Below are 20960 nucleotides of genomic sequence, written 5' to 3'. Positions count from 1 at the left end.
AGTATCACTCTCAAAGTTACAACCAAACACAGCTAGGTATATGGTTTCACCCTGTCTCACTCCGTCTAGGACCGGCCTTCCGTCCCGGATCCCCTCCCCCGGAGCAACCAATCACGCCCTTGGAAGAGGAGTACTCCCTCAGTCCCTAAACGTTTCCCGATAAACAACTTTGACTAAATATATATTAAAAAGTATTAATATTTATGATATATAATTAGTATCATTGGATAGATATTTGAATCTAGTTTTTTTAATAAAATTATTTAGAGATAAAAGTGTTGCAAGTATTTTCTATAAATCGAGTCAAAGTTATCGGTACGTAAATCGTGGCGACAAACGTTAAGGGACGGAGGTAGTAGGTGCCATGGACCGACCATTCAGGTTCAGGCCATGCCTGCTCTGCGTGCCTCCTGCCCTGTTTGCTTGAACTTATCAGCCGTACCGTTTCAGTGAAATAATAATGTTTTTCTCTCATAACAAATCAGCATCAGTATCAGTATCAGTATCAGCCGTTTTTTCAGCCAGTTTGTGCCAGTGTGTGTGAGAGAGAGAGTGTGTGTGAGCGAGAGAGACAATATATGGTCACATTCTGAGTTCATGGATCGTCAGGCTCGTGCAACAGTAGGCTACGAGAAAGTGAGAGCAAATTCAGCTCGTAAAGAGACGAGCAACTGTTGGTCGTTGAAGCGGCCGGATGGGAATAGACGAATAGTTGGATGCCGCGGCCCGCGGATCTGAAGCACTGATGATGAACATGTCACGCCAGTGGAATTGCAGGAAGCCGCCGTGACCGCCGTTCATTTTTCTGAAGGCTCCTGGTCCTGGAAACTTGGACAGTGTCAGTGTGTGTGGGCATCCAGTATTCTGTCTGTGTTCGTCCAATAAAATCGTTAGAGAAAAAAAAGAAGTGAAGAAAATGTAGGTTAGTCAAAGATATTGTTTCACTTCGCACCGCTGGACTTTCTAATTCTCACGATTAATTCCTGCCTAGTACTCTGGTGCATTCATACCACATTACCACTCACATTCATCATTCAGAGTTCAGGTCTCTGAAGACAGGAACTGAACAAAGCCGTTGGTGTGTTGTGGACGACCAGCAGGCCGGACTACACGGCCCCAGCCAGGAATCCACGACAGGGAGACTGGCCTGGCCTAGTCAAAAGTGGACGAGGCAGGATACCGTAGGCACAGCCCACGGACCACGCTACGCTCGTGCTGTGGCAGACGGGCCAACCGCCCAACAGCCTCGTGGGGGGCGCATGCGGGATGCTACTGTGTTAGAGAGCATGAGCGGCTTGCTGGGCTGCCCCGCGTTGGAGCCCACCGGCCAGGAATTCCTTGCACGAGAATTAGGAAAAAGTCCACGTTAACTCCCTCATCTTATGTGAAAGTATGTTTTTTCTTCCTGAACTCTAAAACTAGGTAGAGCATACGAGGATCTTTACCAACATTTGAGTACGAAGGAAGGAGAGAAGGACATTTATAGGATGGCTAGGGTTCGTGAGAGAAAGACACGGGACTTCAACCAAGTTAAGTGCATTAAGGATGAAAGGGAGCATCTCTTGGTAAAGGAGGATGAGATCCGACATCGATGGCAAGAGTATTTTGATAAATTGTTCAATTGTGAGAATATGGACACAACCTTTCAGTTGGATGACTCTTTTGATGACACCAATAGGCGCTTTGTGCGGAGAATCCAAGAATCTGAGGTCAGAGAGGCGTTGAAAAGGATGAAAGGAGGTAAGGCGATGGGACTGGATGGTATCCCAATCGAGGTGTGGAGATGCCTCGGGGACAGCTGTAGTATGGTTGACCAAGTTGTTCAACCATATTTTTCGATCGAACAAGATACCTGATGAGTGGAGGAGAAGTATATTGGTACCGATCTACAAGAATAAAGGAGATATTCAAAGTTGTACAAATTACCGGGGAATTAAGTTGATGAGCCATACTATGAAGCTATGGGAGAGAGTTATCGAGCATCGCTTGAGAGCAATAACGCGGGTCTCTATGAACCAATTTGGTTTCATGCCCGGAAGGTCAACCATGGAGGCAATTTTCTTAATAAGACAAGTTATGGAGCGGTATAGGGAGAAGAAGAAGGACCTACACATGGTTTTTATTGACTTGGAGAAGGCTTATGATAAAATACCAAGGAATGTTATGTGGTGGACTTTGGACAAACATAAAGTCCCAACGAAGTACGTCGGGCTCATTAAGGACATGTACAACAATGTTGTGACTAGAGTTCGAACAAGTGATGGAGACACAGATGACTTTCCGATTAGGATAGGACTACATCAAGGGTCAGCTTTGAGCCCTTATTTGTTTGCTTTAGTGATGGATGAGGTCACAAGGGACATACAAGGGAACATCCCTTGGTGTATGCTTTTCGCGGATGATGTAGTGCTAGTTGATGAAAGCCGGACAAGAGTGAATCAGAAACTGGAGTTATGGCGGGAGACTTTGGAGTCCAAAGGTTTTAGACTTAGTAGAATTAAAACTGAGTATATGAGATGTGACTTCGGCACTACTACTCGGGAGGAGGAAGATGTTAGTTTGGAAGGTCAAGTAGTGCCTAGGATGGATACCTTTCGATATTTAGGATCAATGCTACAGAGGGACGGGGATATTGATGAAGATGTTAGCCATAGAATCAAAGCAGGGTGGATGAAGTGGCGGCAAGCGTCTGGTGTCCTATGTGACAAAAGGGTACCACAGAAGCTAAAAGGCAAGTTTTATAGGACGGCGATTAGACCTGCTATGTTGTATGGTGCAGAATGTTGGCCTACGAAAAGACGACATATTCAACAGCTAAGTATCGCGGAAATGCGTATGTTGCGTTGGATTTGCGGGCATACAAGAAGGGATCGAGTTCAGAACGATGATATACGTGAGAGATTAGGGGTAGCGCCAATTGAAGAAAAGCTTGTCCAACACCGGTTGAGATGGTTTGGACATATGCAACGGAGACCTCCAGATGCACCGGTGCGTAGTGGAATCCTAAGTCAGGATAGTAACGTGAAGAGAGGCAGAGGAAGACCGAAGTTGACTTGGGTAGAGGCAATAAAAGGAGACTTGAAAGGATGGAATATACCCAAAGACTTAGCCTTAGATAGGAGTGCTTGGAAGACAGCTATTCACGTGTCTGAACCTTGATTGTTTCTGTTGGGTTTCAACTCTAGCCTACCCCAACTTATTTGGGACTTAAAGGCTTTGTTGTTGTTGTTGTTGTTGTTGTTGTTGAACTCTAAAACTAGGTAAACCACCTCGCTGAGCTTTTAAAACCGTTCGTTTTACCTCCCTGACAGGTTATAAGCGGTTTTATCTTTATCTTTTTTATTTATTTCGACTAAATCTTTAAAAAATCATAGTAAATCACAGAAAAATCATAAAATAGAAAATCCAATTTTATTGAAATCCATATGAGTAGATTTACACAGTATACATATAATATGGTATGTTTTAGTATAAATTTTTTGTTGTAGCTTTAGATCTATGATTTTTAATAATTAATTCATAGCTGTAGTTTTTATGGTCTAATTGTGGTGAAATTTTTATGGTGGACTAATTATTATATGCTTGAACTGTACTTATTGGATCATATATAACTTAGTTAGATTCATAATGATAACTTATAGGAAAAAATGCACATTACCTTATCAATTTTTATGAAAGTCTATTTTTTCTTCCTGATCTCTAAAATCGGATAAACCACGGTTTTTTAAGTTCAGGGAGAAAAAATAGACTTTCGCAAAAGTTGAGAAAGGTAACGTGAACGTTTTCCTATCAATTATATGGAAGCGTTTCCTTGAGCTACGGCAGTAGCAGAGTTCTTTCGGTTAGTCTGACCAGAGCAGCTCACCACTAGGCCAACAGGCTTGCGACTTACCTGGACTAGGTATTTAAGTTGCTTGGCAGAGCCCCCAAAGTTGAACTTCGGTGCCTTCCTTTAACCATAAAACCAGAAAGGGATCTCAGTGACTAGAAAATCGAGCACCGCTCTTCATGGAGCAAAGTGGAGTACTCGCGAGGTATGCTTTACGCTTGAAAGCAGGGAAGCCAAAACAAGGGTATACACCGATCATATAGCCTTGCAGTCTTAAGACTTACACGGATGTATAATGGTCAATAATTAAGATTGTGTTTATTAGTTTAGCTTCGAGAAAGTGTTTCTATTGCCAAAAGACAGAACGTCAATCAAACGGATAGATTCTGAAGCTACTTTTTTTTTCGAAGCACCTGTTTTTGTATAGTATAATTTTTGCAGCACCTTAGACTCTGCTTTTGAATTTTCTAAATGGGTTTCAATAGCCAAGCCGATTCTTTTTGAGGGGTTGGGAATTGTAGATTTGGAAAATTTTAGCAGAGCACTGAGACTGAGATGGTTATGGTTTGCTTGGACCAACCCTGAGAGACCTTGGAACGGGATGCAGTACCAGACTACCAGTGGACTCAATAGATTTGGCGTTATTCAACGCTGCGACAAGAGTAACTGTCAACAACGGGTGTAAGGCCGCCTTCTGGAAGACTCATGTAAGTTTGTTCCCACTCCTGGAAGACTCTAGCTAATCAGCAAAGATAACAAGAAGGAGCACTCACTGACGATCTTGACCACTTGGAGTATCTGGAAGCATAGAAACGCGATCGTTTTCAGGGATACTAGGAAACCGGCGCAAGAGTTTTTTGAGGAGATTAAGGACACATGTAATACCTAGTCTAGGGCAGGGTGAAAAGCCCTTCCAACTCCTAACATTTGTAAGAACTAATATCGAGTAATAGGTTTTCTAGCTCTTAAAACCTTCGCAGCTTAGGCTGTTGATGAAAGTAGCGCTGCTCGCGCATGTAAGCTAGTTGTATTGCTACCTCTTTATTATTTATAAAAAGCTAGGTAACCGGATCTTTTAAAAAAAGGTGAAATTAGATAAACACTTCACAACTGTTTTAACATAAAGAAGGTAGGTTTCATGGTTGTCAACCAAACAGTTTACAATATTTTCTTAGCATATACTTCACAATAGTTTTTTTTCACATCTTATAGTAGCTTTTTTTTACTGTTGATATAGCTAAACCAAACACATGATAAGTAGTACTCTTTTTGTTTCAAATTGTAAGTCATTTTGGCATTTCTAGATTCATAGTTTCTATTATGTATCTAGACATAATGTATATATCTAGATTAATAGAAAAACTAAAATGACTTACATTTGGAACCGAGGAGTACGGAGTACTTAGCAATTGCGGACTATAAAGTGGAATCGAGCCATTCCTTCGAATACTTAATTTGACATCCCTCTCAAAAGCAACCGGCCGGAAATCAAGAAGGTACTCAGAGCATCTTTGGCGGTTTGACCGATCCAACAAAGGATGCAGAGCCCTGCGCATAGGCCTTAAATTCAGGTGCTCATGCGGTGCTGTCTCCAATCTGAAAGGAAGAAACCGACCAAAAAGAAAACAAAGTGAGATGAATGGAAACTCTAGACTGAAAAAGAAATCTAGGAGGAGCTGTGTGATGAACTGCAGGAACTTTAACCCTGAACCTGCAATCGAGTGCTTTTAAGCTCGTAGTACAATCGAGTGCATTCAAAGTACGAGGTACAGTTCATGGTTTGTCTTCTTTGGTGAGCAGCCTAACCACTAACCAGTTCATGTCCGGTAACCAGACGACCAGTTTTCGAGATTGCATCAGTGCGCTGTTTGATCGACGTTAAAAAAATCTGGATCAACCCATCAGTGCGACTGCAGCAAATACTGCCATTTTGCCTTCTAATCGGGGTCTAATTCGCACTGTACCTCAGCTAACAATTAATCGAGCAATGTTTAGGTCAGGGTCTTGGTCATCAATGATGGAAAACATAGAAACTGTTTCTTTGTGTATCTGTGTGTTAATCGCCCATTGGTGTAAGTTCGAATTAAAGCGTTTTCTCATGTCCGCGGTATGAAAAATGGAAAATATGCACCTTGAGCGATCGACATGCAAGTGTGAAGTCATTGTCAAAAGTTTAGGTAGCTTAACCCAACTGATCTCCATGTGAAGAAGAAAATCAGATGCCACGCCGACGGCACCGGACACAATCAGATTCACTTCACTTTGGCCTATACTATCATATGAAAAGATATGGCACCTAAAATGCCAAATATATAGGCGCAAAGCGATAAAGGTGTTTTTGATGCATATCTCCCTTGGTCCGCGAATCTGTAAATAAAATAGGTGGAGTTTCATCTGAGCCACCCGTTTAAGATCGAATGTTCGGGACTAGTGTTGGGAGAGAATCTGTGTAGACGAAAAGATACTACATAGCTTAGTGGAGTAAGATTTACTCAAAGGATTCAGTTAAGCTGAGTGAAATGGATGTGAGAATGAGATCATATAGCGACAAAATCTATGGTCTCACTGAACGCTGATGAACAGACGACAAGATCCATCCATGCTATACAAAAGTCCTGTTGTTATGATGGAAAACTTGTTGTCGAAACTTCATTATGAAAACCTTATCATTGGTTGGTGGCATGAAAGCCTCCGATCCGAGCCTGAACAATCGCCGCTCTATTCATCTCGAAAGCGTTTCATTTCCTCATAGGTAAAGCGGCTAGCTCCATATATTCTTTCCCACACGGCCGGTGAAAGCCTATTGGCCACCAACTCCGCGTTGCGGTTATATAGGACCGTATTTCCCCGCGTCTTTGCGTCAGTTGTCATAGTGGAAGCGATCGACACCATCCATACTTTCTCAAAGCTGCTTTCGTAAACACTTGATCAGCACTACTGCTCGATCAATGGCTTCTTCCTGGGTTTCTCGGTTGCCTCTGGCAGTGCTGCTGCTCGTGGCCTGTTCCTCCACGGCAGCCGCCACCAGCTACACCGTCGGCGACGGGTCCGGCTGGACGACCGGCGTCGATTACACATCTTGGGCCGCCTCCAAAAACTTCAAAGTCGGGGACAATCTCGGTACGTATGCGTGGTGTCTTACCTCATGCATGTACTGACGTACATATGCATGCATGTCGATCGTCACGCGTTCTGATCGCAACAGATAGATTGGCTCACGAGTTTGTTTGATGGGTTTTGCAGTGTTCAACTACGCGAAAGGGCTGCACACGGTGGTGGAGGTGAGCGCGGCCGAGTACATGGCGTGCACGGCCGCCAACCCGCTGGGCTCCGACAGCAGCGGCGCGACCACCGTGGCCCTCAAGACGCCCGGCACCCACTACTTCGTGTGCAGCATCACCGGGCACTGCGGCGCCGGGATGAAGCTCGCCGTGACCGTCGGCGGCTCCAACTCCCCTGCCACCACGCCGACACCGACGACCCCGCGGACGTCCCCTACGACCCCAACCACGCCTTACACGACGCCAACGACCCCGACCACCACCACGCCGTACACGACGCCGACGACCCCGACGTGCTCTGGCGGTGGTGGCACCACGGCAACCCCGGGCATGACTCCGTTCATGTCATACCCCAGCGCAGCCGGCCTCGGGTCGGAGGCGTTGGCTGGCTTTGCTCTGGTTTGGTGTGTGATCGTCCAGCTAGCGCTGCTTTAGGCAAAGGGCCACATGGTCGACCAGGATGGAGGCAGAAATAGGTCATGTCGCCTGTAAGCTGTGACGTACTTACTAGTTACTACTGATGTGTTTGTTCTTTGTTCTTGTTCCGGATCGAGCTCGGGTACAGTATACTTGGACGAAAAACTGTTGGCGCTGGGATCTTCGGAACGGGTGAGCCGATCATTCATCGGCGATGCCGACCACACGCTATGGCTAGAGGTAGAAGAAGGAAGGAAGAACAGAGCGCACATATACAGTACAAACATCAGCGTTGGCCGGAGCTCTGCAGAGGAGATGGCAAAACTGAACTCGCTCTCTTTACTGAGTTGCAGTAGGAAACTATATATACAACTCTACCCATCTAATCCTAGTACACAGACATGTCAGGCTGCCATGCTGCTATAGTGACTAGATGTGACAGCAGGACTGACTTTGACGTCTGCCCCTGCCGAGCGTTCACACAGGGAAACAACAGATTACTTAACAATTCTTCTCCTAATCCCGCTGCTAACCCTAGAACCCCCGCCACATACTCTGCCTCGCACGTGAACAGCGCCACCACCTTCTGTTTCAGCGACAGCCATGAGATTGGAGCCGACCCGAGGAAGACGAGCACGCTAGAGGTGCTCCGCCGTCCGTCGATGTCCCCCACCGTGTCTGCATCGCTGAACACAGTGAGCTGCAGCCTACTTCCGTCGATCTTGGAGAAGACGATCCCATGATCCACCGTTCCCTTGACGTAGCGTAGCAGCCGCTTCACTACAGCCTAGTGATCCTCTCGAGGATCCTCCATGAAGCGGCTGACGTAGCCCACGGCGAACGCAATGTCCGGCCTCGTGTGGACTAGGTAGCGCAGACCTTCGACGATGCTCCGGTAAAGTGTTGCATCTACCTTCGCCGCGTTATAGGCCTTCGTCAGCTTCAGCCGCTCCTCTATCAGAGTCATGCACGGCTTGCACTTAGCCATGTCGCTCTGCTCCAACAACTTTGAGGCGTATGCGCTCTGACCGAGTGTGGGCGCCTCCTTCCCCTGTCTCACCTCGATGCCGAGGTAGTAGGAGAGTGCGCCGAGATCACTCATTCGAAAACGAGCCATCATATCGTGCTTGAAGTTGTCGATGTCCTCCGCACGCGCGCCGGTGACGATCAAGTCGTCCACATACACGCCGACGATGAGCTCCTCTTTCCCCCGTCGCCGCATGTAGAGCGCGTGCTTGGTTGCGCACCGAGTGAACCCAAGCTCGCCCAGTGTGGTGTTCCATGCTCGTGGGCCTACCGTAGCCCGTAGAGCACCTTGCGTAGTCGGAGCACCCTATGCTCCGCTCCCTTGACGGCGAAACTCAGAGGTTGCTTGACGAAGACCGTCTTCGCTAGCTTGCCGTTGAGGAAGGCCGATTTTATATCCAGGTGATGGACGCGCCAGTCCTTCGCTGCTGCCAAAGCCAGAAGCAGTGGGGCAGACTCCATGCACACTATCGACGCAAAGACTTCCTCAAAGTCGATGCCCTCGCGCTGGACAAAGCCTCGGATGATGAGGCGCGCCTTGTTCTTGACAATGGTGCCGCGCTCGCTCCCCTTGACCTTATACACCCACTTTAGGCCGATCGGACGACATCCTGGAGGTGGATCGATGAGCTCCCAAGTCTCGTTTTCCTCGATCGCCTTCATCTCCTCCAGCATCGCCCGTCACCAATTTGCATCGCGCTCGGCCAGCGCGAACGTGGGTGGTTTCTCTGCACTGACAAGAAGCAGCTCTGGGTCACTGAGCAGTAGACCCACCAGGCCTAAGGACCCTGTGTCGCCAACAATGTCGTCCAGCCTGTGAAACCGCATCTCCTCACCATCGTGGAAAGCATCCACGAATTCTGTGATGTCGTTTGAAGGTGAGGCAAACTCGATCAGCGTCGATGGAGTCCCCTGTTCTACCGAAGTGGTCGGCACAACACCTGGAGTGCTCGGCACCCCAGTAGCAGTGCTCGGCACTACTCCTGGACTGCTCATCACCACTCCTAGAGTGATTGGCACCACTGCAAAAGTGCTCGGCATCAGTCTTGGAGTGGTCGGCACCACTGCAAGACCTCTCGGCTCCGCTAAGGGAGCGTTCGGCACCCGTCCTGGAGTGGTCGGTACCACTGCAGGACCGCTTGACACCACTCCTAGAGTGCTCGACACCCTTCCCGGAGTGCTCGGCACCACCCAGGAGTGCTCGGCTCTGTTGCTGGAGTGGTCAATACCTCTTCTCTAGCATCTCCACCACCGAGGATGACCAAGTGCTCGACGATGAAGGTGCTGGTGAAGCCGCCAGCTTCCCTCGTGCCCGGACTATCCCAGTCCTAGGCCGCCTTCTCATCGAACATGACGTCGGGCGAGACGACCACCTTACCTCCGTGTGGGTCGTAGAGCCAGTACGCCTTGGTACCTTCCTCATAGCCCAGGAGCACCATAGGTGTGCTCCTGCCCTCCAGCTTGATGAGGACTGGCTTCGTCTTCCTGACGTGGCTGATGCAGCCATACCAAGCTTCGAATGATATCTTACCCTTTAGGGCCTTGGTGGGCGCACGGTTGAGGATGAACACCGCCATGGTCACCGCCTCACCCCAGAACCTTACCGGCATGCCCTTTGCCTTCATTATGGATCGAGCCATATCGACCACCGTTTGGTTCTACCGCTCCACCACACCATTCTATTATGGCGAGTACGACGCGGTGTGGTGTCGCACCACACCCTGATTCATGTAGTATGCAGCGAACTCCACTAAAGTGAATTTGTCGTCGTGATCAGTCCTTAGCACGCATAGCTTCTTGCCACTCTTTGCCTCCGCACGCGCCTTGAACTTCTTGATCGCCTCCGCCGCCTCGTCCTTACTCGTCAGGAGTTGCAGCCACATATAGCGACTGCAATCATCCACGAGCAGGAGGAAGTACCGCCGACCACCGTTTGTGGCTGGCGTGATTGGCCCACAGAGATCGCCGTGGACAAGCTCGAGAGCGTCCACCATGCGATACTTGGCCGCCTTTGGGAACGACAACCTCCTTTGCTTCCCGGGCAGGTAGCTATCACACTACTCGCTTGCATGCTTGATGTGGGGGCAGCTCTCGGACCATCTTCTCCAGTCGACCGAGCACGTTGAAGCTGAGATGGTTGAACCGGTCATGCCGTAGCCATTGCTTCTCGGTGTGCCATGCTGCCAGGCACACTAGCTGCTCCACCTTCAAGTCGAGCAGGTACAGTCAGTTCCGGGACCTTTTCACCTTAGCAAGAAGGAGCTGCTCCTAGTTCCTGATCCTAAGGACACCGTCCTTGATTAGTACCTCGCTGCTGCGCTCATCCAGCTGGCCAATGCTGATGATGCTATAACGTAGCTGTAGGATGTAGTACACATCCATTAGCGTGCGGTGCTCACTATTCTGGCACCTGAAGATGATGGTATCGTGCCCTCGGATCGTCACCCTTGAGCAGTCACCAAACTTCACCATGCCGGTCATGTTGCCGTCGAGCTCAGAGAAGGCTTCCTTGGAGCCCGTCTTGTGGTTGCTAGCGTCAGAGTCTAGGTACCATCGCTGCTCCTGTTTGCCGCCCACACGTCCGAGGTGGACTTGGGCGCATGGTTCATCGAGGTGGACAACCTTCAGAGCCTTCCTAGGCTCTTCCACTGCCATCCTCTCTCCCTTCTCCTTGGCCTCAACGTCATGCAGTGCACAGAACGTTGCCATCAGGAGATTGGCCTCATCATCATCACCAGCTTGTGCCAGATGAGCCTCAGTCTTCTTCTCCTGCTTGTGATTTGGGCACTCCTTTACCTAATGGCCCGTCTTTCCACAGCGTCGGCAGGCATTGAGGTTGACCTTCTTCTTCTTCTTCTCTGAAGAAGCCTTGTCATGGCGCTTGCCATCGCCACCGTGGCTAGAGGAGGCTTCCCTAGACTTCTTCCTTCGAGCAGTCCACTCATCCTCTATCAGCAGTAGCTTGCCGCTATCTGTCATTGCTGTCGCCTGCTCTAGGCGCTCGTCCATCACCCATAACCGACCAGTCACATTCTCAATGGTGAGGGTGGACAGAGCCAGCATCATCTTTATGGAGAGAGCGATCTAGATGTACTTCATTGGCACAGAGTGGAGGTACCTGGAGACCGCCTCTTCTTTATCGATGGTGACACCGTGACTCCTCAGCTTGCTGATGAGCGTCTGCAGACGGAGGAAGAAGTCCTCCACCGATTCACCATCCTTGAACTTGTGGTTGGCGTACTCCTGCTTCAGCAACTGGGCCATCGCCTTCTTTGCGCGGTCAGAATCGACGTGCATCGCTGCAATGGCCTCCCACGCCTCCTTAGCAGAGCTCTTCGCCCTCAACGGCTCCCTGTACTTCGCTGGCACAGCATCGAGGATAGCCTCCAACGCTGACATATCGTCTTCTTCGTTGTCGGTGCACTTATCAACAACATTCTAGAGCCGTCGAGCTCTGAGCTTGACCTTCATGGTCACCGCCCACTTGTCATAGTTTGTGCGAGTCAGCGTCGGCCAACTGGTGCCGTTGACCTCCCGCACCGTGCGCACAATGACCTCCTGTTGTGGCTGGGAAGCCACAACAGCGCCGCTGCTATCGCCCATCTCCAAATCATCCGTCATCGTCAGCGGTTAGTCTGACGACAGTGCTTGTATAGCTCCGATACCACTTGTTGACCCCTGGATCTTCAGAACGGGTGAGCCAACCACTCACCGGCGATGCCGACCACACGCTATGGCTAGAGGTAGAAGAAGGGAGAGAGAACAGAGCGCATACACACATAACACAAGCACCAGTGTTGGCCGGAGCTCAGCAGAGGAGATGGCAAAACTAAACTCGCTCTCTTTACTGAGTTGCAGTGGGAAACTATATATACAACTCTACACATCTAGTCCTAATACACAGACATGTCAGGTTGTCATGCTGCTATAGTGACTAGATGTGACAGCAGGGCTGACTTTGGCGTCTGCCCCCTGCCGCGCGTTCACACAGGGAGCAGCAGATTACTTAACAGAAACTGGTGTCTCGGCTCCGCTCTGAATCACTGTGCAAGTCACTTTCCTTGAACCAGTCCAATTTCCCTTTATGTCCAACTAAACGAAGTGCATAGTACTCCAGAAAAGGAAAAAGTCCATTCTACCTTTGATTTTTCTCTGGATAGATCTTTTGAAACCGTTCAATTACCTCGTGCCTTGGTTTTGAAGGTGGTTTCGTTCTTTTTCAGTTAAAAAATTCAGTAAATACTTGATAAAGGTTTTTAAGCCATCGAAAATGTCTGTATTTATTTAAAAAATCCAAAAAAATTGGATACTCCAAACATAAATAGATTTAGGTCCACGGCAAGAAGATAATTTGAACAGTTTTAAGAGTTTAGGTGATAAAATATCCGATTTTAAAGTCCAAAAAAAAAGTTCAGGAAAGCAGAATGGACTTTTTCCTCCAGAAAGCCCAAAGAGGGTTTCAGTCTCCAGACCGGCGGGACTCGGGTTGCTCTAAATCAGGCCCTCGAAGGAGTTAGGCAGAAGGAGGCCCACGTCAGAGATTAATTTAGCCCACCTGCTCATGAATTAGGCCTATGAAGGCCGACGTCGCATTAGCTGTGTAGTCGAGCCAGGCCGATGACTCCGACGCCGCGAGCTTCCGTTAGGCAGCCGTCTGCATAATGCCGTCAGGGCCAGCGGCTTCCGTTAGGCGTCCGTCAGCGTAACGCCGTCTGTTCCGGCGGCTTCCGTTAGGCTCCGGCGTCAACTATGCCGTGGAGGCTGCCGTTAAGGATTTACATATCTGCCATTCGGTGTTCGTGAATTCTCCCGTTTTTGCCATTGAAACATCATTCACATGTGGTGAAGTTTGATAACTTTTCAGTAAAAATCATAATCGGTGCCAGCATGAAGGTCGTTGTTTCACTGTTCACAGAATCACAGTTCTTCCTTGCCGTCATTGCCGACCCCAACCATGTTAAGCTAGCTAGTATAGTGTCTCTCGGACTCTGTCTGGGCAACTCTTTCGCTGAAGAAGAGAGGCGCTAGAGTAGGAACTAGGAAGCACGACCTGAGGATAATACCAAGCTGCCACTGTATTATGTGTGACAGGTATAATTAGTTTTAGACGACGGAACAAAATTCCGTTCCTTTCTTTGCTTCAATACACTAGTTCAGCACTAAGCTAATTTCATAACACCATGATGAATAAAGTCAGAAAATTGACAGATATGATGGGATTGGGGTGCCACAACAGTGCGTGTTCCAGATAAGAATTAAGCCATATTTTGACACTAGAGTTGGCATCTTGATAAGAGAAATGGCATACCACTAATCCTCGACTTGGGTCCGTACTTCTTAGACCTTGTTGTTAGTTGTATTCTAAAGTACATAAGGTGAACACCTTACAGCAGGAGATGCCTACACTAGACTACTCTCTTCGTCCTAAAATAAGTGTGCATCTCGCACTTTAAGGATTCAAACCGTCTCAATTTTACTAGATTTTTAAATAATAATATTAACATTTATATCTTTATTAATAAAATTAGTATAAAAATATATGATACGATTAATCTAATGATGATTATTTCATATTATAAATATTAGTGCTTTTTCGTAAACATTTGGTCAAACTTATTTATTTGACTTCTTGAAGTGAGAAATGTGCACTAATTTTGTGACGGAGGCAATACCACTCGTCTTCAGAGAAGTTTCAGAGCATGTGGTCTGAATATCTGCTTGCAGCCTTAATTGCATTCCTATTGTTATTTGACACTGGCCCAGGTCATTTGTTAAGGTTCTCACCGCCTTCTCAATTGGGCCGATCTAGGCTATCGCCACGAGCAAATTTTCTCCCTGTTTTGATCCAACAACTTCATACTGGGCCTGCAGCCCGGCTTTTGCCGCTGCTATGCACTTTAAGGTCTGGAGTGGAGCTAAAAACGAAAGTGGGAGATCCCGTTTACCGAAAATAGTTCTTGAAATATGATATTGTTTATAACCTTTTTCATTCATCAACGTGTTTACAATTTTGATTTTCTAATTTCTCTCAGTACCGCATAGTTAAATGAAAAATATGGTGAGTTTACGATCTTTGTTTCAGTATAAAAGATATAATTAAAGATCATTGTCTATTGTTTTCAACCCTAGTCTAGAACACGCCCTTAGTTTTTTTTATGGGTGGGTATGGGGTTTCTTAAGAAAATTTCTATCACTCTGGTGTCTGTGCTGTTGGCAAAGCTACACTCTAGTTACGACCCTGCGTCTATACTTTTAGCAAGAATTTCATCCACACTGGTGAAGAAAACTAAATCGACCAAAATCAGTTGACCTCCATATATATTACTCTCTCCGAGATTCAGCTTCATTTGCCTTACTTTGGAGATTGTGATCACTATGTGCTGGTCCATTTGGGCAGTGAGGAATAATATTGATCTTCAGAAGCATACCGTCCTCGGTGCAGCGTTGCAAGGCCATCTTCAAAGCAAAGTTTGCCTTAGTTATCCTAAGGGCAAGAGCAGCTCTTCATCCCTCAATTGATTTATTGCTAGAAGCTTATGTGTAATCTATTCTATTTTCTTCCATGCAATAAATGCACAGTAGGGGATCAAAACCCTCCTGTTTTCCTTCAAAAATATTACTCTCTCCGTCCCAAATAGATGATCTTATAAGATTTAAATTTTGTCCCAAAATATTTGACCTTATCAATTTCCAATGAACCTTTCTCCTTTTCCAATATGTCTCTATCTTAACCTCTCTATCTCTCACCTTTTTTTTGTGCACCACACCTTTTGATTTCTCCTTAATTTCTGCACACAAACCTAAATAGCCATTTATTTTTGAAACGGAAGGAGTATTCAGTCCGTTCGGCTGCGATTAACAACGACTGCTGCTAGATGTAGCGGGCACTGTGCTACAGTCAACCAGCAGCACCGGCCGTAAAACATTCTACTGAATAGACACATGTTCTACAGGAGACAGTGCAACAACACATTTGCATATGAAACGACCCAACAAGAAATGCATCAGCAACAAAAGAAAAGGAAAAGTAAGAAAGAATGCTTGTAACAAATAAAGCCTCATAGGGATACATTATAAATAGACATAATTTTGATGTTTAATTTAATAGTATAACAAAGAAATTTGATTAAATCGGTTAATGCCACTTAATAACATAATAAATCACCGATCACCAAATCACGCAAAAGTCTTAACTAAACAGACTATGAAAAATATTTGTTAACGGATTTGTTTTGGTTAAATTGGTTCGGTTCAGTTCGTTAAAATGATTCTGGTGCTATTTTGTGCACCGCTAGGGCTAGTATGCCGGGCTTTCCATGTTGTGACAACGTGCTTTCTGTTGGCATCTATCTCGTTCCCTGTTCAGGCCTTCAAGGAATCAGAGCTACAAAGCCTACAAACACCTGCCTCTGCTCTCAGGTTACTCCTACCTCCCTTGAAGGTGGTTGCACCTGCACGTAGTACAGGTGTACAGCAGTACGGAGAGTCTGACTGCTTGCCTTGCCGGTGACTCCGTGTTCTGTTGAAAGCCCTATCTGAACATGAAACCTAGTACACAGTGGCGAGGGGCCGGTCCCGTGTAAACAGGTTGAGTAGGTTCTTGACAGCGAGTTTGCGACGGCGTTCGAGAACGAGAATCCCAGGCGGTGCCGGTGCCGGTGCCGGTGCCAAATCCGGTCGCACCGCCACGGCGGCACCGACGGGGGGCGTCGCCCGAGATAAAGCAGAGCAAAACACAACCCCGTCCGCGTCTCGGCCGACGAGGAAGCGTCATCCATGTGCTGATTAGCGCAAGGACAACTGGACACGGAGCTGCCGTACGTACGCCAGGTCGCCAGCCACCACGCCGCCGCCGCCCCCGGCTCGGAGACCCCGCACTGGGCACGTGCCCCGCTGCCCATCTCGCGCCCCGCGCGCGGGCGGCGGCCGGTTGCGCGCGTGGCGTGCACGGCGGCGAGGCAAAACCGGCCACCGCGTTAACAAAACAGGATTATTTACGCTGGTCCCCTCGCCATATAACACCAAAACTATTCGAGATCGCGTCCGCTGGTGCCGACTTTCGTCGTGCGAATTACCAAGTTTGCATTCTGCAGTCTGCACTCGGCACGCCCCACGTCTGGTGCCAAAATTTGTTTTTGCCTGCCGAGCAAAGTTTCACGGAAGTCGTAGCGAAGGCAGGATCGTGCACCGTGCTTGCTTGCCGTCGAAACCATGCCAGGAAGTTTCATGTCTCGTTAGACCAGCCTAGGGCTATGGCTATGAACTTTCCCTAGCAGAAAATCTTCAAAACAGAGACAGCAAGGTTAGACCAACTGCGGCGCTTTCGGACTCGGTCTAGCGCAGACAGAAGCAAGGGCCCTCATTTTCCGCCGCCGTGGAAGTGGAACCAGGAAGCCGTCAAACGTCAATCCATCTTGGCCTGTTGAAGTGGTTTCGTTGACCTGATTCAGACGCCCGGATTCTACAGAAAACATCAGATCGATCCCTCTTCACGTGAGCACGGCTGGACGCATTTCCGCCGTTTTCGCAGCTGCTTCGCAACAGCGCGAGCTCACTGTGCGCCTGTGTCTGATGGAGATGGGATCTCTGTGTTTGCAGTAACGTCAACCTAGTTTATGCGCCAAAAAAAAGTAACGTCAACCTAGTTGACAGAATTTAGCTTGATACATTAAGAAGACAAATTCCAGGAGCATAAAATGGTTAATTAATTTTCCTTCTGAACAAAACTCAATAGAGCTCCTGATTACATGGGATAGGGAGAACATCAGAAAAGGAAACACATGGTTCGGTACCTTCATTTTTCTTTCCATTTAGGAAAGCCCATAACCTATGTGTCTCCGATCTCCATCACCTATCAACAGTTCCCGGCTTCCTGACGGCAGGCGCACCAACACACAGACGCACAGTAAAGAAAGTCTCATGGATGGCGATCACCAGACCCATCACCAGCAGTAGTCAAACGAAAGCAACCCCAGACAAACCCAACACAAGCGCGAGAGAGAATGAAGTGAAATTCCCCGCCGTGGAGCTGAGCTGACGAACCACCGCGCATGTCATCGTAGATCCAGGGTCGGAAGCTTCCAAAAAGATCCCTTTACGAAAAGCCAAAGAAAAGGCCGCGAAAAAGCTGAGAAAAAACCCCGATCGACCCACTAAAAAACCCCATGCCCCGATGCCCGATCAAACGCCGTGCATGCCTAGTACCACTCTTCTGCTCCGCAGTTGTCCCTAGTAGAGTAGTCGTCCGTACCGCACGACGGCACGAGAGCACAACCCCCCGACCGCGCGCACACGCCGCCAGCCCGGACCCAGCCAGGCTCCTCCGCTGCCCGCGCCTCGCCTACGCACGGCCAGCCAGGCCACCTCAAAAAGTCCAACCGCATCGCAACTCCTCCTCCACAGCTCGCGTGCAACTGCAGCATCCGCGAAGCTCCCCTCCCCCCGCTACGCAGTCCGCACCCACACCGCCTGACCTGACCCACGTACTATATATATTGCAGCACACGAGCGCGCCCACACACGGTGACAGGTGACTGCTGGGTTTTTTACACGAGAACGAGAAGTGGTGGTAGCGTTTCCGGTCCTGTCGGCGAGCTGGTTGGCGGTTCGGTTTCGGCGGCATGGTGATGGGCAACAACAAGGCCAAGTCGGGCAAGGCGGAGGGCGCGCGGTGCCGGCGGCACCGGCAGCAGGGGGCGGGCGTCTGCGCGTCCTGCCTGCGGGACCGCCTGTCCCACCTGTCCCTCTCGTCGTCGCTGCCCTCCGTCGTGCGCGGCGAGGAGGCGGAGGGGTACAGCAGATACCACGACGAGGAGGCGTCCACGGCCTACTCCTCGGAGGGCTCCAGCGCTGCGTCGTCGGAGTGCGCCAGCCCGGGCGACGACGAGCCGGCGTTCCACGACGAGATGAGGCGCGCGGCGCGGGTGTCGCTGCTGATGCGGCACGAGCGGGTCGTCGGGGACGCCGACGCCGTGGCGGCGTTCCTCCGGGCGAGGAGGGAGCAGAGGAGGAGGACCACGGCCACGAGCTTCTGGGCCAAGCTGCTGCCCGCGACGCGGGGAGGAGGGAAGAAGGACCAAGGGTGCTCGATGGCCGCGCGCGGCAAGACGCTCGAGGAGAGGGCCGCCGCGGCCAAGTGGGTCCTCTTCTGAATTCTGATCGGGACATCTCGTCTGGCCATGCACGCAGGCAGCCCGCTCCTCGCTGTGTTGTTCTGGTTTCGTCGATGATTTATTTCTAGTGTTTTGCGAACAATTTTTTTTTGTTTTGTTCTTTTGGTGCATTTTGTTGATGGCTTTCGCCTAGCTAGGTATCGAAGAGGCATGCAGCTAGGCTATCCAGAATTCATGCTTTGTACAGATCTAAAGCAAAGAACTTGTACTTTGATCCATTGATCGATATTCTTTGATTGGTTTTAACATCAACTCATCAAGTAATGCCATTTTTTTTTGTTAATCTAGCTATACCTATGCTGCTACACGAGCTGTATACATACGTGGCATATCGGCGTCCCCTCTGTTGACTTGAATTGTTCAAGCTGAGTCGCCGACTTTTGCTTTGATTCAGTAGAAATTTGAAGAGATCAACAAGGCACACCTGACGACCCATTCCTCTTTATGCTACTAGCCTAGAATACAATTTAGGCATAAATAAGAATGCGCAATTACACCCTAAAAATTACTAACCACTAGAGTTTTAGGGTCTATCGAAGTTCGAAAAAAAAAGATAAGCATTTCGCACCCTTTTTTCAAACGTGTCTTTTCTTAGGCAACAGGATAAATCTGGATTCTAGTATTATTTCTTTGAAAAAAGTTTAAGTTATTATCGAAGTTTCTAATCCATTTTGTATGTGAACAAAATTTCATCTCAATTTACTCCCAAAATTGTTTCACGTGGTAAAACATACCCATATTTAGATTAGTCTTTTTTTTTCTCTCTCCACTTACAAGTCGACCTAACACAATTTGTAGGATAGAGAACATGGAACACTATGTACAAGATACAATAAGATTTTTTTAATCACTATTTTCATATAAATATTGGATCTCTATGGTTAATATAAGATTGCGAGCTTCTAACCTAATCAAAATTGATGTGTTTTTAGCATAAATCATTATATACTCTGTCACTAAAAAAACAGGCCCCGTTTAAATCAGTACAACTTTTTATAAGTTGTAATAGCTGGAGGGAACCTGCAATTAGATTTTTGTAAGTTGGATGGTCGAACAGTTCAAATTAGACTATAAGGTGGACTTTTTGATAAGCTAAAACTTTTTTTAGTAGCTAGGAACTTATTTTAGTCAATCCAAACAGAGCCCTAGAACTACAATTCAATGTTTAGTTTGTCACCATACTTTAACGATGTACCTCAAGACAGATAAGACAATCCAACTAAAATGGTTTGAGAGAATAAATCAAGCCAACTATACTTCATTCGTAAAGTCATCAGAAATATAAATCATCTAGATTTATTCTAAATCAAACGCTTTTATTGTAGATTATAGATATCTAAAACTTTTTATGGATCGACAATATCATATCAACATTACTAGATTTATAATAAAAAAATCATAGTATCTAAACCGTGTGCATTGTGCCAATGTTGTAGTAGACTTTTATTTCTGATCTAAGGAAGTGAACGATTAGTTTGTCACTACACAAAGTGTATGAGTGCATGATGTCTTCCTCCAGCTATGGGAGCAACAAGACTACAGACACATCTAGACCCCAATGTAGTGTTTATGGGGTTTTAGTGATTAATGAGACTAACGTATGTTTTGCATAGGTTAATGCAGTTGAGTTAGTTGCAATGTGAATGATCACAAGTGTCTTGATTCCAAGACTTGGTGATTGATCGACTTATGGTGCAAAGGATGATTGATAAGACTAAGGACACTCGAGAATGAGTGTAGGCTGCGTGCATGGGGATATTTGCTAGTAGTATGTATTAGGGTTTTGTTTTTCCTTTGGTCGTGCTATTAAGGGGTCCAAGGCATCCAACTTGAAAGAGTTGACGCGAGAACATGTGGATATGGCGGAAATATTTCGGTAAATTTCCAACTAGCTACTAGCTGAATCAGCTAGCACAACGCCACTATATGATCTGGCATAGCTAGAGGTTGGCGGATCATCTGGTAATGTCTGCGTCTGTCAACTTTTTCCAATGGCTATGAGCCTCTTCACCATTCCAAAGTGGCAAACGGATATTCACTAGTGGATAGGAGATTAATCAAGTACTTGTGACTTAGGTGATCCAACGTGGAGTAGGGGGTTGTGGCAATAACCTGAGACCATGGGGAAAATTATGTTGCCTCTTTAGGTTTCTTACATTACTTCTTGCTCTAGCTTTTTTGTGTACAAGTTCTCTTGTGTGACTAGGATTGTTTAGCAAGTGTGCTATCTTAGTG

At 47.5% G+C, this 20960-nt stretch overlaps 4 protein-coding genes across 4 annotated transcripts; 2 read left to right on the top strand and 2 right to left on the bottom strand.

Annotated features, from left to right (window-relative positions):
• The first annotated feature begins 6648 nt into the window (after window positions 1-6648).
• On the top strand, window positions 6649-7956 carry LOC136474895 (blue copper protein-like). Its single transcript, XM_066472467.1, has 2 exons — window positions 6649-6949; window positions 7073-7956. Exons 1-2 carry the CDS (start codon window positions 6778-6780, stop codon window positions 7543-7545), a joined length of 645 nt encoding a protein of 214 aa, XP_066328564.1. The 5' UTR covers window positions 6649-6777; the 3' UTR covers window positions 7546-7956.
• On the bottom strand, window positions 7916-8749 carry LOC136470613 (uncharacterized mitochondrial protein AtMg00810-like). The gene is made up of 2 exons (XM_066468397.1): window positions 8441-8749; window positions 7916-7993 (listed from the first exon to the last, which is right to left on the bottom strand). The coding sequence occupies exons 1-2, from the start codon at window positions 8747-8749 to the stop codon at window positions 7916-7918; spliced, it is 387 nt and encodes a 128-aa protein (XP_066324494.1).
• Window positions 8750-10605: 1856 nt separating this feature from the next.
• Window positions 10606-12174, bottom strand: LOC136470612 (uncharacterized). The gene is made up of 4 exons (XM_066468396.1): window positions 12019-12174; window positions 11395-11619; window positions 10861-11349; window positions 10606-10758 (listed from the first exon to the last, which is right to left on the bottom strand). The coding sequence occupies exons 1-4, from the start codon at window positions 12172-12174 to the stop codon at window positions 10606-10608; spliced, it is 1023 nt and encodes a 340-aa protein (XP_066324493.1).
• Window positions 12175-18086: 5912 nt separating this feature from the next.
• On the top strand, window positions 18087-18981 carry LOC136474893 (uncharacterized). The gene has a single exon (XM_066472466.1). It carries the CDS (start codon window positions 18174-18176, stop codon window positions 18702-18704), a length of 531 nt encoding a protein of 176 aa, XP_066328563.1. The 5' UTR covers window positions 18087-18173; the 3' UTR covers window positions 18705-18981.
• Window positions 18982-20960: the final 1979 nt, after the last annotated feature.

The sequence above is a fragment of the Miscanthus floridulus genome, chromosome 8 (assembly GCF_019320115.1).
Source record: "Miscanthus floridulus cultivar M001 chromosome 8, ASM1932011v1, whole genome shotgun sequence".
In the NCBI taxonomy this organism is placed as follows: Eukaryota; Viridiplantae; Streptophyta; class Magnoliopsida; order Poales; family Poaceae; genus Miscanthus; species Miscanthus floridulus.
This window is presented reverse-complemented; position numbering and strand designations above follow the sequence as displayed.

Coding starts and splice junctions, on each gene's coding strand:
- LOC136474893 (XM_066472466.1), top strand. CDS start 18,174: ATGGTGATGGGCAACAACAAGGCCAAGTCGGGCAAGGCGGAGGGCGCG.
- LOC136470613 (XM_066468397.1), bottom strand. CDS start 8,749: ATGCGGCGACGGGGGAAAGAGGAGCTCATCGTCGGCGTGTATGTGGAC. Junction 7,994..8,440: donor AGGCCTATAACGCGGCGAAG/GTAGATGCAACA, acceptor AACGCTCGGCAG/GGGCAGACGTCAAAGTCAGT.
- LOC136474895 (XM_066472467.1), top strand. CDS start 6,778: ATGGCTTCTTCCTGGGTTTCTCGGTTGCCTCTGGCAGTGCTGCTGCTC. Junction 6,950..7,072: donor CAAAGTCGGGGACAATCTCG/GTACGTATGCGT, acceptor TGGGTTTTGCAG/TGTTCAACTACGCGAAAGGG.
- LOC136470612 (XM_066468396.1), bottom strand. CDS start 12,174: ATGACGGATGATTTGGAGATGGGCGATAGCAGCGGCGCTGTTGTGGCT. Junction 11,620..12,018: donor AGTGGGCGGTGACCATGAAG/GTCAAGCTCAGA, acceptor CTCTCCATAAAG/ATGATGCTGGCTCTGTCCAC. Junction 10,759..10,860: donor TGGATGAGCGCAGCAGCGAG/GTACTAATCAAG, acceptor CTCGACTTGAAG/GTGGAGCAGCTAGTGTGCCT.